Genomic DNA, 18,253 nt, shown 5'->3' with positions numbered 1-18,253 from the left:
GCATTCTGCCTATTAAGTGTTGGCTTTGTTAATGTTTGAATTAAAGTGATGTTTCTTTCTTGCCCTAAGAAATCTGCCTTTTTCTATGTGACTGTTAATAGGTGAAAAACCCCTTGCTGTCCTTATCTCCATTCCTGAGCCTTTTGATTCATTTTTTCCTACCCAGCACTGAGGGAGGAAGGAGTGAGTGAACCGCTGCATGGTGCTCAATCATTCTCTGGGCTCAAACCACAACACATTACACCTTGAGAACTAGCGATCACACACAGTCCCTCTACATACATCATGAGAAACGTGTGAGCACTGTGCTAAAATTCAACCACAAAAGTGCATTTAAAATCTAGACTTAAAATATTTCAAATATTTCCCACATACCTGGACAATTATTGCCGCTTTTTCCTGCAGCTGGGCTGATAACACCTCCTGCTCCTTTTGGTGAGCAGTCTGTGTTGTCTTCCTCTCCTGAATCAACATCTGTTCCTTGTCACGTAGTGATGCTTTTTCAGCTTCAAATTCGTCCTGAGGATGTCACATATACTTTGATTTACAGAGAGGGGGAAAAAACCAAAACCAACCCCCAAAAACCCCAGAAACAAAACCCCTCCCTCCTCCTTTTTTTTTTCCTGCCTTTAAACACGCATACCTTATCTCTCAGATTAACTAGAAGTAATTTACACAGTTAACACTCCCAATCAAAAAAATTATGCCAGAACTATGATTTAAAACAGTTAGGTAGGTAAAGAAACCATCTGAATGTGCTCACTGAGACCTGGGTTATTTCAGACCACTGAGATAGTGATGAGGAACAGAAAACAGATGGGTAAGTCAAAACAGAGATGGAAAAAAGCCACTTTAAGCAACTGCAAGTAGTACAATAAGCATACTACTGAGTTCAACATAAGAGGAGTGATTTACTAGAAAAAAATTAAAATCTACAAGGTAGACTTACATGGGTAAATGATCTAAAAGCTATTAAATTGGATCTCACCTTAGAGTGCTCTAAAGCACTCTAGAGGAAGGGGTTACTAGACAACCCCCACTGCTGCATCAGCAGGGAAGGTGAAACAAGGCCCTGGAAACCCTTCCCAAAAAGGCTAAAAAGAACCCTGCAACACCAGAATTGGGAAATGAGTCTTCTTGATCACAGTATAAAAAAACCCAAAACACTCATGCAATTTGATTTATTGAAAGGGCTCAAACAAATTAATTCCTGACAATCACTGATTAAGACTAAACAGTGATGCATGAAATCTTTGCTTGTGTTTTACTTTGTTTCCCAAGGACTCCCCAACTGTTTTGTTAGACCTCTTTGTTTAGGTAAGGTCAAAATGCTCGTTAGGCTCCCTATGTAAATCACTGACAGCAGAGACTCAAGGCCTTCAAAGGACACTTGGGCAGCTCCTAGAGTGAGCAACTAAGATAAGGGGGACTTGAACAAAAGGACACAGAAACCCTTAATAGGGAGGATGATTTTCTGATTTAGGAAGAAGGCACCTGGACTTTGCTTCACAGTGCATGCTCTGGAAAGAAGGCCAGCTAGTGAACACTGAAGAAGACTACTTACTTCTTCCCTTGAGCACCAAAGACCATCACTCTATTTCTACTTCACATGCTTGGACTATGTAAATGAACGCTGGAACTCCATCATGACACCCCTTTCCAAGAAATCTGATGAATAATTTGTGTGTATGTAAACTGAAGTCCCTTGCTAATTCTTGGAAGCCCTTATGGTGAAGAATCCCCAGGGCGACCCCAGTGTTGCTAATCAAGAATACCTGCTGAACAGTAAAAAAACTTTACTATTGAGTCAATTTCTTCATCTCACTATGAACACCAATACATTCTAAGGTGATATCTGCATTTTTATTTTATTGGTAAATCAAGAAAACATTTTTTTTCCCAGGGCATGAAATAAGACTTTAGAGCAGAACATATGCAGTCACCTGAGCTGTCTTGAATCCTTCATGGAAGACTCAGCCAGTGCTTGCACCGAGTAGACTGAAGCAGAGTACATAGTAGTTAGCAAGGTACAAGTGAACAGACAAAGGAGTACGAGGACTTTCCTTGACCAGTGGAGTAAACTTGTGGATGAAGTTGCTAAAACAGCCCTGCCTATTTGTCTCAGAAGCAGTGCATCCACTAAAAGAGTATGTCAGACTGTAGACAGGAACTCTGAATACCTAAAACCTGATAAGTAAACTGGCTAGCATAAAGACAACCCCATAAATGAGCACAGGGGAAATCGGCAGGGAAAGGTTCATTTTATAAACCTGTATCAGACCATGACACAGCTCAGCCTGACATTGCAAAAAGTTCCAGCTATCTCATCTGGGACAAAATACTGGTCATCAATTTAATGAGGAAAAACAGACAGCTGTACTAGCTGTAGAATTACCCCTGGCAAAACTTCAATGAAGAGAGGTCTCTGGTGTCCCAAATGCTAACAAAAGCACCTAGGCAATACAAGAGAGAGAAAAGTAGGATTCACTTCTGGGGTATATGCATAGCAGTCAGTCCAGTCCCAGCTTCTGTGGACTGAAGGCTGGGGTTCAGTCGAGGACAGCAATGCCAAAAATACCTCCAGCAGCCTTTCAGGGTACCCTTGTGTCCTGTGTTTCAAAAGACAGCTGCACCAGACAGAGAGGTCAAAGAATGACCAGGACTCCACATAGGCAGGAAATAGGAGAAATTTTCTGCACATCTGTGGCATCCAGTTCTAGAGGTTTGTGCAACTGTTAGGAAGAGTCCCATCTCAGGTTGGAGCACTGACAGGAACAGTAAAGATCTGCTGAAATCTCCCAAGAAGCAAATAAGCAGATGGTACTTCATCTAATCTAACTTATTTGTGCTCAGCAAGCTAAGCTCAACACAGGGATAACACTGAGATGAATGTAAGCACTGCTCTCAGTGCACTGGCAAGTTTCCCTTTCTTCTGACACAGGATGTGTCTTCTCCATTCATTCAATAGCTCAAAAAGCACTTGTCACTTAACCAATGAAGCCATTTTGCTCAGAAGATGATAGGCAATTACTACATCATACACAAGGCCAAACAAAAATAATTTTCAGGGATAAGCCTCTTGAAGATGCTTATCAAGATGAAAGTTTGGAAGTCAAATGATGAACCCAAGAAAGCAGAAATTAAGAACAACTGCAGAAAAAAAAAATTCTCATACACGAAGTGCTCACTGTCATCACAGACTTGGTAAAAGCTTAGATAACACCGAATGTGGTTTTGCCATATATACACAAGCACAGTAGACAAAGGATGATAGGCCAAGGGCACAGTCTCTGCAGACATGAAGAAGGAAATTTCAAATGACAAACTATATAAACGTACACAAGGAGCACTGCTTATTGCAAATACTTTCCTCTGATTCTTTTGGTTTTGTTTGAAGGACATAAAATCCTGAATTGGATGTGAAGACAACCCTGTAGCAAATACTATAACTGCTTACAGAACACTGCATTGTTTCCAATACTGCTTTTCTAGTTCCAACATTGTGAAGAAAGGAAGAGATTTAACTCAGGTTGTCATTTTAGAGTCATATGGCTGGAGAACAAAAACTTATACCCATTGTTCGTTTTCAGCAAATGCTATGAGTGCATACTCTGAAGTTCATTTTAATCAGACTCTACCTTCAGCTGTGAAATCTGCTGTTCAAGCAGTACCTCCGACTGACACTTCAGCAGCTCAATCTCTTCCTGAAACTGAAGCTGCTGCTTCAATTTTACCTCCTCAAATTGAGCCAGAAGAGCTGTTCGCACAGTTTCTACTTCAGAGGCAGATACAGAAGCATACATCTGCAGACAAGTAATATAAAATATTTTAGACATAGCGTTATAAGAAAAAATAAAACCAAACCAAATCAAAACTATCAAGCTCAACCAAATTCTTAAGAGCATTTTCACAATAGCTCTCTCCAGCTTCCAAGGTCATACAGAGCCACTGTCTGTCATCATGCTGACTATAGAAAAAAAGCAAGTCAATAATAACAGATAAGCAGCAACAAGGCATTAGGTACCAAGTATCTCCTGTATTTATGAGACCATCAGGTCAGACTAACAGAGTACTCCCTATTTGTTCTTTCCAAGAGACACTTTCCCCAAGAGAAATTCAAATAAATAAGGAAGAAACAGGGGGAGAAAAACACAGGGAGAGCATATTTTGTCAAGACACAATTTTTCTTGTTCAGATGGGATTAAGCATTATGCAGCTATATTTAATGCAATTATCCTATGAAATAGAACAAAGTCCATCAAAAATATCAGACAAGGGTTTGGGGTTTTTTGTTCATTTGATTTTTTTTTTCTATTATCCTCTATGGGAAGAGTCACTGTAGTCATTAGAATAGAAAGAAATCCTCTTTCTAGGATTAAGGGTTTAAAAACTAAGAAAACTACTTTCCCAGGCAAGCTCTTCTTCCAAAAGTAAAGAGAGTTTGCAATGTACTCCAGCCAGCTGGAAACCACTAGAAGCTCTAAGGCCTGACAGCCCAAAAAGAACAGAAGCAATCTCCTCCAATCTAAATGTTTTTTGTGAGGTGCACCTGGTAATACAAGGCTGCATCAGTGATTAGGAAGTTATTTGGCAAACTATCCAATTTCCAAATAAGTGAAAAAGTAGAGATAAGTTATATTTTAACATATGTTGTTTGGTTACAGCTGAATAAAGCTCTTTTTGTTTATGACTTCTAATATATGAATGTAATATATAATACAGAAAAGTGAAGTCTCGATCACTTATGACTTATACAATCTGACTTCTGTTGATGCAGACTGAATAAATTTCCATTATTCCATTTCAGTGTTTACAGATAATTTACTGTAGATGATCACATTTTTTAGCCTTCAGTATAAAAGTAAACATCATCAAGCCTACACATAAACATTCCCAACAATGGTAAAATTTTAAGAGCAACTAGGAAGATTTTCAAACCTCACTGAGAAAATGTATTTAGAACAGTATTACCTACTATAATTTCTCTAAGAAAAGAAGCAGCCAATGTTAGTAAAGGGTGCTCACTTATAAAAGCTTTAAGTGAGCAGTTACTTTCCAACAATGGTTAATGACTGAAGTTATTACCTATTAGTTTTCTATCAAAATGGCAGCTTTAAAATTTTGAATCAAATATGGCAGGAACTCAAAAAAAGCAAGCCCACCCCCACTCCACTCAAGAGAGCACTGCAAATGTGGATTTAAGTTTTAAAAATTGGAGGCTAATACATATATATATATATATATATATATATGAATTCTCTTAAGTCCTTTTAGATAAAGAAAGGATTAAAAAATGTTAACATTGTCTATTATCTACTGGCACTATTAAAAGGAAAAAAAATCCCAAAAGCACCTAGATATACAGACTTACATCTAGGGTTAATAAAACTAAATTTACTTTATGATAGAGTATGGATTATTCTGGGTTTAGATATTAGAAACATTCTGACCTCTTGCTCATGTTCATGTTGTGCTTTCAGTTTCCCCAGTTCTTTTTCCAACTCCATGGAATATTCTTCCTTATGTTTCTTAATTTCTGCCTCATGAAGATCCTGAAGTTCTTGGAGTGCTCTTCTATGCTTTTCCTCCATAGACAATACTTCCTTGCGTAATATATCCAGGGCCAGACGTTTATCTTCTTCCAGCAACCTCTTTTGATTTTGAAGAGCTGTGTTCAAGTCATCCTGTGTAAGCATAAATTAAAACGGGGCAAAAAAACCCATAAGTACAAATATTTCTGTAACCCAATTATGAAGCATGTGTCCTGCTGTCTCAAAGCTTTAAGTAAAGAGGAACAATATTGCCTCACGAATGACAAGCACACATACATATACACTCTCCACATCACTGAAATGGGTTTATTTTTCCTATTTAGTATAAGTTTTGTAAATCCCTACTAATTCCACTATCCATGACAGCACTCCCCATCAGCACGATCTTCAACTTTTTCTTTTTGAAGTTCTTTACATTCAAGAACAATTAAAATGCAGATTTAAGGTCAGTAAGCAAAGGTAGGACAGAAAAAAAAAAAAACAAAACCCACACCTTTCCCACCCTTAGGCTAAGATCTTCCTCTTTGCTTTTGTGGGCACAGAAACATCATATAATCAGAAGTTTGAGAAGTGGGCATGACTGACAGAAAACATTACATCTTTCTCCAGAAGGTTCTCAAGTTTTTACAATGAGCTAAACCTTCCTACATCTTCGACCTTGGAAAAGTCTTGGGATCATTTTTTACCCTTCTGAACTCTAGAAGAGTTCAACCCTCTGTCCTATCAAGAGTGAAGCTATAGACTTTGTTAAAGGATCTACAACAAGATCCACTCACCCAGAATCTCATTTGGGATCTTTAGAGATACCCTTCTTCTATTCTTCCCTTCAACACTGTGCCACATAGGGAGGATCTACAGTTTCCTAGAGATGTAGCTTAACCTACAGAATTACATTTACTTTGTTTTAATCACCTCTAAAGACTTACATGGTAACTCTATCAGGCAGAGAAGCTCTGAGCCACAAAATGGAGACACTCTAGTCTGAAATACGTTAAAGGTATTTACCCCATTCCTACCTTTTCCACACACTGAAATAGAAAACTCATTAGTCTGAGCACTGGAGGGGGGAGGCAACAGATGGACTTAATTTTCAGCTTCATTTTCCTATTTCAGTTCACAATATGGCCACGTACAAATGTTAGTGCTGGCACAAAGGAGGTTGCAGAAATACACCCCAAGAGAAAGCAAAAGGTGATCCCACACAATGTACCATGAAATTACACTTTCTATGCCAAGTTTCCTTTCTGGCTCACCTTATGAGCTTCTTCAGCCTCAACAGCCATGGCTTTAAGTTTTTCCATATGAACAGTAGCTAGCTCAATTTTCAAGTTATTTTGGGAAAGCTGAAGTTCTTCAGCATGCTTTAATTTCAACATCTCTATCTCCTGAATCAAGCGTGTTTGATCCATTTTCTCTTTTTCATGGAGCTGTTGTGTGTGCTGCAGCTGTAGATTCTCAAGAGCCTGACAATGTTCATCTCTTATATTCTGAATTTCAGATAGGTAGGACAACTCCAAGGAATCCAGATTTGACAAGTGTTTAGCCTCCAGCTCATCAATTTGTGCCTGATGCTTTGTCTGTAGTTCAGCAACACAAGCTTCAAGCTGAATCTGCTGCTTTCTTTCTAGTGTAGATTTAAGAATCTCAATTTCAGCTTGGTGCTTTGTCTGAAACTCAGCTGTAAGAGACAAAATTTGCTGCTTATGTTTCTCCTGTAACTGCTGACTTTGGAGTTCCAACTCATCATCATGTTTCTTTTTCAGCTCTTGGAGAAGAATCTCTTGCTCAGTTGTAAATTTCTGAGTCATAGCCTTGTGTTCCTCCATAAAGCTGTATTTCCAAGAAATTTAAGAGAATATTGTTATGAAGTCAGATGTTGAGGTTTTTTAAATAAATGAATAAATAAACATCAAAGAAAAATAAGTAGGCCTTACTTAGCCTCCACAAATTTTACTTCATGTTTCAAATACAGAACTAATTCAAAGCAAGTCACAACATCAAAGTTTTCTGCTACGTCACTTGGTAGTACCTGGTTATGACTGGGTAGACTGGCACCTCTCTTTGATTACTCACAAATACAGAGCAACATACAAACATCATTCACTGTCTCTCTGAGAATATACCACCATATGAGAACATCTAGGACACAGTACATACATTGACTACATCTCAAATGTGTTGTCTGCAAGTAAACTAACTGTCATAAGAAACATCTCTAAAATCATCTGGTTAAGACCAAGACATAAAACCACTGTGGAAGTGTATGTGGGGTACTTGGGGACTCCTCCAAATTCATCTCAGCTCTCTGAGGTCTGCTTAAAGCTCGATGCAGATGATTTAACATCCAAAATGCTACAAGGTATTGTAATCATTAACCACAGTATTTCTGGATACAGACACCAGTAATTAAAAAGTGATCGGTTATTTAAAGGCTAAGCTCTTTGTTTCATTGTTTTCTTATCGTAATTATTTCCCTAATCTTGTTCTGTGAGTGTATGTTTGGGGAGGAATGGATAAATTTGAAGCAATGCATGCAAATACAAACAGGTAGCTGTTTGAATATTTCCTTTAATACACTTAAAGCAAAGGGAGTGGGAAAGGGAGGAAAAATTGAGCAGTTACAACCTTCATGTCTAACCAGAACTGAAGAATACCATATACGGCCCACCAATCTCAGCATTCAGTGGTTAACACAAGCTTCATTCACCAGGAAAAGTTTGCTCAAATTCATTTGAATTGTTTGAGAATACTCAAAAAAATTGAGAATTTTTCCACTTACATGTCCTGCAACACTTCCCCTCCTCCAAGGCTGGTATATGATTTTCAGTTTTGTGTTGTATCCTTAGCTGTAACAGGCTACACTTAGCTGTAACTTGACTACACTTCATTCGACTGGCTAGACTAGATTAAATGCATTTACATAAAGCAAAATTCTACAGTAAACTGTAATGAACAGCATTACTGTTCTTTGAGAGAGTAATCTTTATGTATGTAAGTTAGGTGGTACCATCAAGTGACAAACCTACATCTCTACCACTCATCAAGCTTATGATAAGAAAAAGTAGCAATTAACAATGACTGGACAGGTGAGTGAAAGTGCTCAGATCCTCAGGACTTACTTGGTTTGTGCCTCCATGAGTTTCAGCGCACATTCTTCCTGCAGACAAAGTGTGGTCTTTTCCATCTCTTTTGCCATGAGCACTTTGGCTGCCTGCAGCTCAGTGTCATATTGCTCCTGAGATTTCTGCATAGCCTGTGCACTTGCAAGGCTGTCCTCTAGCTGCTGCAAGGTGTTCTGCTGCTCTTTTACCAGCTTCTCCAATTCTAGAATTTGGGCAGCTTGGTGATCTTGAAGTTGTTTCATCTCAGCTTCACGAAGTTCAAACTCTTTTTGTAAATTTTGCTTCTCATATTCTGCTTTATTTTGCAGTTCTATACGCAACAATGATAACTTCTCTTCTGCTTGGATTCTCTGGTCCTCGCTTTCACATTTCCATTTCTTCTCTTTTTCTTTGTACATCATCTCTATTTTCTGGACTTCTTCTCTGGCTTCCCTTAATTTATTCTTGTGATCCTCGGCAATTTCATATTTTACCTGTGAACATGGTTATTTAAAAAAAAAAAATGCATTAAAATACCAAAACCAAACTGAAGTGCATGAAGAGAACATTCTGAGGTATTTAAGGTCTTGGAGAGATTCAATTCTTGCAGTGAAATGACCCTTCCAAATACAAGTAAGTTTGAAATGTCAATTTATAGGTACTAGAATTCAATGCATTGTTGAGAATTAACTGAGGTAAGGAAGGTAACAAAAAATTAAGGCAAAATTCTAGAATTAATATAGAACTCTTATTTTCTCTTGGGACCACTTTCCTTCATTTCAGGAGTTCAACTTACAAAGCAAGCTATGGGCACCTTAGGTTTTTATATTGCACATGATTAAAAGTCTTTTTCAAACCTCTCCTTTTATGTTCCAGAAATACTTTATATACAGTGTCCAAGTCCATGACAAGGACAGTACACAGCATAAAAGCAACATATAAAGCATGTAAAAAGCATCAAATGATTGCTCAGTGACAAGAGGTAAAAAAGACTCTAAAATACACTAGACTTAAACAGGTAAACAAATAAATATCAAACTAAGGAAACAACAGGGTCTTCTCTTAAAAGAAAAATAAAAGCTAGTAAAAGATCACATAGAAGCATGAAGTATACTCCTCAGTTTTCACTTGGAAGGTTTGTTTTGAACAAATATTTAAGCATTCAGTTATGCTACAACCTAAATGAAGAGGCAGAAAACCCAGATCTTTAACACACAATCCATGGAAACTTTTGTGGGAGGCACTGGAAATAGAGGCACTTGAGGAAATTGGCTCACTCTGTTTCTGAGAGCAAGAGAGCAGAAGGCAAACAATACATGTGTTTCCAGAGAAAGGATCAGCATGCAGGACAGGCTCATTTCAAACACTGCTAGAAGTGCCACAAACAAGATACTGCAGGTAATAGAAGTAAAGTAGTAATACTGAATGCTCTACTACCAGGAGCTTCAGCTCTCTGATTCTTCTAGCCCTCAAAACACAGTATGAAAAATTATTTTTTGTTGTTTGCTTCAAGAGACAGTTCTATCAAAACCAGTAATTTCTTAGAGGCTACTCATTCAACAGAGGGGATTTTTCCATCTGATACAATGTTTTCTGCTGAATTCTCCATTACCACATGACCTGTCACAGCATGCAAGAACACCATGTTATTTTTTCACTGGGACACTACAGTGTACTGCAGGGAGATGTTCAGGATGAGGATCTTTTATATGTGCCTGTACTGGAGCAGTATGCATATGCTTGACCCACATCAATATAAAAAGTGGACTGGATCAACCCTTGAAGCACCTGCCTTTCCACAGCATCTCTGCTCTTAAAGAAAAGTTCATCTGCAGAGAAACTGTTTAACATTAAAGTGCTCTGAACTTTATACTTGCATTCCAGTATTTGTGTGCATCCATGCAAGTCCATTTAAAGCTGAAGCTACTATCACTAAATAGGCCACATTTAAAGATAAGTGCTGCTTCTATTTCCCTTGGCCTTCCCAACACATACAAGCTTACCCAATTCTATCTGAAACAGTACTGTAATATGAATTACCTTTTCCATTTCCTCTTTCAGATGCTTTTCATTCTGCACAGAAAAATCTTTTTGTTTGGTAATCTCTAACTTTAAGTGCTTTATTTCTTCTGAAAGCTCTGCAATACACTGTTTCTCAGAATGGAAGAGAGAGAGCTTAGCTTTGTGCTCTTCCTCCAGCACAGACACTCGCTCAGCTACCTCCATTTCAACTTGACGTGCTGCATCTTGAGCACTCTGTAGGCGCAGTTTGGTGATTTCTGATAAAAAAAAATTTAAAAAAAAAAAAGAGAAAAAACTGCAAAACCCAGTAATAAAATGACATTCTGGAAGTTATTTTAACAGGTCCTATTAATGCACAGAAATAAAGCCGAATGCTGACAGCCATGCAGTTTATCAGTAGCCATACTAACTACAAACCAACAAGAATACCTTATCAGGATGGTTTTGTACTCTGTTCCACTTTATCATCACCTTTGGAATTTATTGCTATCAACACACACAGAATAACAGGGATGGATCTTGAAATGTGTGGCAGGACCTCCCTCCTATCAGCAACAGCCACAGGAGCTGACTTTAAGCAATGTAATAGCAGATTTATGGAAGTTTTATCTCCTCTTTTGCACATACTATTTACACAAGGCACCTCCCCAAAAAGCAAATGGGACAAATCTCTAAACATTCTTATTGAAGAGGTTTTGATATACTGTCCAGTATTAAAAATAAGTATATAACTGAAAATTTTAAAAGCTGTACTGATCCTTTTAGCCAACATACAGTGGAATATAGTTATACCCATGTGTGTTATATAGCTAAGTTACAGACTGTAGGTCCAAATGCTTATGTGCCATACTACGCTCCCAGAAAGAGGTTGCAGATAAGAGAACTGCCATGATCCCTCACCTGCACCTCAACAATATATGCATTTCATATTGAACCGGTACAAGGCAGTATATTCCTACAAATTACAATTCCAAGAAAAGTAGTAACTGTTAAAAAATTGCATAAACCCATGATCACATAGAGGAAGTCTCATTAAATTTAGCCTTAGGAGGAACTTTAACTTGAACTCTACAGCAAAAGATACCCATTGCAAATTCTGCTCCCATAAATACTTTCCTTTTTGTTCAAAAAAATTCAACCCAATGTGTATGCCAACGAGTGGAAACACAGTGAGGGAAAAAGAAACATGAATGCTGAATGAGTGGAGCACTCTCAAACGCATAAAAGGAATCGGGCAAAAGAGGCATGGAACATAGAACAGAAGTGGATCTACTCTATGGACTAGCCTAAGAACTGCCCTATTTCATGCAAATAGAGGAGACAGTTAACATAGCTGACAGACAACACTAATAATTTTTCAAATAAATATTAATCCAGGAATTGACAGTGCCATTCTAGGCATCAAGAATGGAAATCTGACCAGCTCCTTTTAGCAACTGCTCCACAGTTGTAGTAGGTTTTACTAAAGAATAATCAAATTCAAGTCACCACATCTTTGGAAATACAACTCAACAGGCCTATAAAAGTCAAAAACAAAGTCCTTGATGTCAGGGATTAACATGTGTTATGTTCCCTGTAGTTTAGAGTAGACTAATAACACATTGAAAACTTCTTCAGATAAGTCTATTTAGAGAAAAATACAGGCCACACAAGCAGCTTACTATTTTATTTCCAAGTCGTTCAGATCACATTACCTTTAATATGTTCTTCTGAAAGGCAGGCACGGAGTTGCTCAAGTTCTAAACTATGCTTTCTTTTCATGTCCTCAATTTCTGTTATACATTTGTCAGACAGATGCATCTTCATTTTCATTAGGTCCTCCTTATACTGAAGTGCAAGGGAAGATCTTAAGGAATCTAATTCATGCTTTTGTTGTTCTTTAAGTTCTGCCTGCAAACAGGCAAGTTCTTCCTACATAAGAAATCGGTTAGAAAGACATCATTAGCTTTGAAGAAACCATGCTGAAAATCTTTCAGTGAGAGCACTACATGAATTGCACTCTAAAGCACCTGTTTGACATATATATATATATATATATATATATATATATGGTTTCCAAAAACTCTACTGGTTTTGCTCCATTCCTGCCACTCCATCTGCTACTAGAGTGGCAGAGCCTGTCAAGATAGATACGCTTTGGAACCATGGCACAAGGCAGATCTGAGTTCCAGGAGCTGTTCAAAAGTGTAATAGCAGAGGAATTCCCCCATGCATCAGGGTAGAGAAACTATTGACTCTCAATAATGAGGAGACTCCCCGCTTCTGTACACCACACCACTGAACTCAGAAGTAATGATCTGTGAATGCAGTTTCATACTCAACTAGGTAACAAACAGGAAAAAAAAAAGCACAATGTATACACTTCTCATTTATAACTCATGGGGTTTTGTGTGATTTACTAGTGAAATTGAGCTCATGCTGTCTTGCGTATGTCTTGACTGCTTGTCATTCCCTCACTTGAAATATTACTTTTTATAATTAATTTAAAACATAAATCTGAGGAGCAAAAAAGGAAAATTCCCTTTCTGAGACTCAGTCAACTTCAAGTAAGTTGAGTAAAGAAGTGAAGACCTTAAAATTACAAGGTAATTTTAATTTGAATGAAGTCAAATGAAATTCAATGAAAATAGATGCATAAATGGAAGAGGAACCAAATTAGCATCTCCACTTGAAGAGAACAGAGTAATAAAAGGCACAATTACTACAGAAGCTATAGAGAAGAGAAGCACCATGAATTCCTCACTTGTGTGGAAGAGCTTTGATAAGGTCCTTAACTAGGCATGGGATGACCCAAACAGAGAACACAAAATTACAGAACACTGCTTCATCTGTTCTGCTAGTCTGAGAACTATTTAAAGTTGATAATTTACAATACACTTCTCATACATAATTAAGCCTTAATAAGTGTCTCAACTAACTTTACTAAGAGCTAGGAATCAGACATCAACTTTCATACAGGTCATGTAATGAACAGTAGAACTTTACTATATCAGAAATCCTACCTGGTGCTGTTCCAGCTGTTGATTTAGCTGACCAAGTGTAACCCTTCTCTCTTTCTCAGCATTCTCTTCAAAAACTGCGACTGAACAACTAAGAAAAGGGTTTTAAACTTTAAGATTGTAACACGTATCACAATTTAAGTTAAATGAGGTTGCTGCTGACTTACGATTAGACACAAAGCAACAGTATCAGGACTGCCCACTCATGGACTTCCATTGCCAGGTTTCCAACTACAGATCACCTAATGCTCAATCCCATTATATTTAGAGATTAACAACATCTTTTATATTAAAAAAAATCATATGGAAGCATGCTGTCATAGCATGAATGAAAAAGATCACCTGATGTCCCCTGCTTGACCATGACTCACTGCCAACTCTGACAGTGAATATTCCTTCACTTCTTGTAGTCTCTGATGCAGCAGAGTCAATTCTTCTCTGTAGTTTTCTTCAGCAACTCTTAACTTCTTTTCAAAATAAAGTCTCAGTTGTTCCAATTCAGTTTCATGCTCATTTTTTCTTAACTGACGCTGCTGTTCAAATTCTTGTTTTAAGCACTCTATTTCTTCCACCCGTGATGCACGAGCCAGGAGCTGCTCTTTCAACTCTGGAATGGAGACAAAACCAACACAACTACTCAGAAGTACACATATCTTTAGGCCAAGTTGTTCTGTGAAGATCAGCCATTTTTAATTGTGAGAGAAAAACGTTATCTCACAAGCTACGTAAGAAAATTAACTTCTGAAAGACAAAACATTCCTTCCTCAGAAGACAATAAAACCATGTTCTCCGTTTACACCGTATTCAGAGAAGCCATCCTCATGACAAAAACTAAAACTACCGTCAGACTGGTAGCCCTCCTCATTTCCTTGTGCTTCAGGTCCAGACTAGTAACACGCAGAGTCCTGCAATATTGCTTAATCTTCACACCTGCTTGTTGTAGCAAACCAGAAGCAATAATTTAGTCAAGAATATTTAACTTGCTTCAGAGAAAACTAAACAAACAAAACCAACTTTAGCACAAACTACGCAGAAAAATGAAATCACACAAAAGACAGAATGAAATCAATTCTGGATTACTTTAGTGATGGTTTGGCTATCCTCAAGAAGAGGCTAAATTAACTGAATTAAAAACAACCATCCAAAAAAATAGACCTCAGTAGAAAACAGCAATCTAGGCTGGTTCAGAAAGATACCCTCCTTTCAGGGAGTGAGGGCAATGGCCAACATTGCAGCGTGTTCATGAACTCCGAGAGCTTTCTTCTCCACATTCTGTATTAAAGAAGCAGTAACGTATCAGGAAGTTAAAAGGTAGGAAAAAAGGACAAAAATCATGAGAGGGAATTAAAGTTTCCCAGGTGACTTAGGTTAGCTGAATCCCCACAGAATCAACTGAAGATGGGAACTGCATTTCAAGAACGAACTTGGAGTTGCCTATGTTATACAAAAGAAATTTCAGAAACATTTATGGAAACAGAGGATGCCACCCAGGAAGCCACACAGCTGACTGTCACTGTGTTTTTGTGTAACAAACCAGAAAATGCACACTTGGCATCAAAAATTCTCACACTGAACATGCAAACAGAAGAAGAGAAGTACACAGCTCAAGCCTGCTGCCAAAGGGAGCAGTTGCCAGGCACAGGAACCAGAGGAATCAAGTGACAAGCAGACACCATCAATGCCATGGGCAAGGGAATGTGATCTGACATGGGTAGGTTTTGCCTAACCAGTGAAGTTTGCTGGCACAAAACTGACACAGAAAAGTGTTTAACTGTTTCAAACTGCCATGTGTCAGAGCAGCAATCCTAACATCCAGCTGCTATGTTTTGAATCTGCCCACAAGTTCTCAAATCAACACAAATGAATTGTCAAATGATCACTCAAGCAAAGCAAAGCAGAGGAAAACAAAACACCTTGAAGATCTCACACACCAAAAGAGAAATTCTCACCTGGACCATGGGCTTGCATTCTGGTCTCACCATCTCAAGCAAGAGGAAGAAGAAACAGAAACAGTCCAAAGAATGGGAATGTGATTAGAAACATGGAAAAACGTTTGAAAGGTTAATAAAGATTAGGGCTACAGAGAGAAAATATAAGAATTTCATTGAATACTATGAAGTGCTATCTGCTATAATTCTGTAATATCAAAACAGAGATCCAAAAAGCGAAGGTAAAGTCTGACTAGACAGAAAAGTTATTTAGTCAATCTATGACCAAAACCACAACAAAAAGCCACCCTCACAAAACTCTACTATACTTCAAAAGCTATTTACAGTTATATTATTCAGAAAATCTGAAATTGTACTTGAAGCATATTACATTCGCCTTTTGTTTTAATTACTCCAGCAGAAATAAAGACCACCACCTAATGTTACAGTCTCAACACAACGTGAACACATAATCTTGTGAGGCCCCACCTGGGGTACTGTGTCCACTATGGGGCCCCCAGCATAAGAACATGGACTTGCTCAAGCGGGTCCAGAGGAGGCCATGAAGATGATCAGGGGGCTGGAGCACCTCCCCTGTGAGGACAGGCTGAGAGAGTTGGGGGTGTTCAGCTGGAGAAGAGAAGGCTCCAGGGAGACCTTAGAGCAGCCTCCCAGTACTGAAAGGGGCTACAGGAAAGGTGGGGAGGGACCCTTGATGGGGGTAGGGTGAGGGGTAAGGGATTTAAACTGAAAGAGGATAGATTTAAATTAGATGTAAGGAAGAAATTCTTCCCTGTGAGTGTGGTGAGGCCCTGGCAGAGGTTGCCCAGAGAAGCTGTGGCTGCCCCCTCCCTGGAAGGGTTCAAGGCCAGGTTGGACGGGGCTCTGGGCAACCTGGGCTAGTGGAAGGTGCCCCTGCCTGTGGCAGAGGGTTGGAACTAGATTATCTTTAGGGTCCCTTCCAACCCAGAACAGCCTATGATTCTGCGATTCTATGATAGTCAAGGTTAACATCATAGTCTATAGCTTTTTAATTTTTAAAAAATTTCTTATTGCATGTAGATGTAACGTCTCAACTGTGTGTATGCAAACAAGCAAAAACGTGTCATTTCTGATCACTAAACTGTAAAGCTGTTTTATGTGATACACCTGAGTTTTCAAACAGAAATCTTAAGCTTTATAATGTCTGATGTCTTATGATGACATATAATATCAGATTTCATCCATTCTTAGGCTCGAAAACTTTTTCATAAGTTTAATGCAGATACACATAAGACTACTTAAAAAAAAAGAAAACAGAACAAAAACCAAAAACTTGTTCATGTTTAATTGCTGTGCACAACACTTTTCCTTTTGGTTTTTTTTTTTCTTTTATGATTAGGGGATTTGTTTATTTTTCAAATAGAAGCTTCATTATGAAAAAGAGGTTATTTTTAGCCTTGTAGGAAAACAACATTATTGTTCATTCATATTTTATTTTCTACATGTAAGAATTAAATTAAATTGCCATTCTGTATCTAAGAATTGAAAGTCTTTCAGAAGATGATGAATCTTCATGTTGGCTGTCAATGAAAAAGCATTTATTCAACTCACCTCAAAACTGAAAGGGAAAAATGCCATTTCTACCTCAAGATATAACCTGATTAGTTTTAACATATTTCTGCCTTTAAGCAGACTGATTTCTAATTATCTCCAGATAAAAGAATATAGCCATGATAAACCACTCAAAGTTATAGTAAAGTTCACTGCTTTGTTTACCTCAATTAGTAGTTTTCTCAACTGAATTCATACCCAATTCCATACTGAATACAAATAGGAACATAGTATTGCACTTTCCAGCATTTTCTCCATTTTTTAACCACATTCTTTTTAATTTGACATTGAAATGAAAAATGTTCAGTTTTCACTAAATACCTTTATAGTGTGCAGGAACCAAGTGGGAAGGAAAAGGACAAGAGGAGTGAACTTTACCCCACAGCCACACCATGCTTTTTGACGTTGCAGAACCAGCTGGTCATCTGACACCAAGTCATCTCTCACTTCAGAAACAGATCACTAGGGTATAACCCACTGACACTTCTGTGACCTATCTGTGTGTTTCTGGTACACAACTGAAAGTATTTTATGTCAATAGTGTGTACTTCTATATGAAGCAGAGGCAAAAAGTAAAATGTATTAGTTAGGAACATACCACTTAACTCCTGTCGATTTGCTCGGGTACTGTCAAGTTGAGACCAAAGCTGCCTGATTTCTTCTTGTGACTGAGTCTTGAGTTTGTCATGCATGACCTGAAGTTCTTCCAGCTATGGAAGGCATGTTAAAAAAAAAAAAAAACACACACACACTTTTAAAAATTTTCTAATGTTTATTTTATACGCATCAGATAGTTCTATCAGAAATAGGTGGAAACACTCAGTGACAAATAGACTTTCAGCTCCTGACCCAGGCTATCAAGAGATACTGAGTAGCATTTAATGGTTAGACTCACTTCTCAGAGAAAGGAATTTGTTCCTGATGCCATATTTATCATTACTAGCAAAAATAAAGTATTAGCTAAATAACGATGAAATATAAGAACCAGAAAATTAAGCATGTAAATACAGAGGAACAGTACCAAATGACAAATGGAATTTCATTCAAAAGATTTTGTA

At 38.0% G+C, this 18,253-nt stretch overlaps 1 protein-coding gene across 3 annotated transcripts in view; it reads right to left on the bottom strand.

The window, feature by feature from the left end:
* Positions 1 to 18,253, bottom strand: part of PCNT (pericentrin) — a 95,215-nt gene that overhangs the window by 61,041 nt on the left and 15,921 nt on the right. For all 3 annotated transcript variants that reach the window (XM_026852342.1, XM_026852343.1, XM_026852340.1), the window contains exons 13-23: positions 17,794 to 17,905; positions 15,624 to 15,656; positions 14,017 to 14,281; positions 13,678 to 13,765; positions 12,370 to 12,586; positions 10,694 to 10,932; positions 8,672 to 9,147; positions 6,806 to 7,382; positions 5,451 to 5,684; positions 3,639 to 3,803; positions 376 to 519 (exon numbers count right to left, since the gene is read on the bottom strand). In XM_026852342.1, coding sequence (XP_026708143.1) covers positions 376 to 519; positions 3,639 to 3,803; positions 5,451 to 5,684; positions 6,806 to 7,382; positions 8,672 to 9,147; positions 10,694 to 10,932; positions 12,370 to 12,586; positions 13,678 to 13,765; positions 14,017 to 14,281; positions 15,624 to 15,656; positions 17,794 to 17,905 — 2,550 coding nt within the window. The remainder of the gene's footprint in view (positions 1 to 375; positions 520 to 3,638; positions 3,804 to 5,450; positions 5,685 to 6,805; positions 7,383 to 8,671; positions 9,148 to 10,693; positions 10,933 to 12,369; positions 12,587 to 13,677; positions 13,766 to 14,016; positions 14,282 to 15,623; positions 15,657 to 17,793; positions 17,906 to 18,253) is intronic.

This window comes from Athene cunicularia (genome assembly GCF_003259725.1).
Source record: "Athene cunicularia isolate RWA chromosome 7 unlocalized genomic scaffold, athCun1 chr7_part1, whole genome shotgun sequence".
NCBI classification, from domain to species: Eukaryota; Metazoa; Chordata; class Aves; order Strigiformes; family Strigidae; genus Athene; species Athene cunicularia.
The sequence above is the reverse complement of the archived record's forward strand: the minus strand, read 5'-3'. Positions and strand labels throughout refer to the sequence as shown.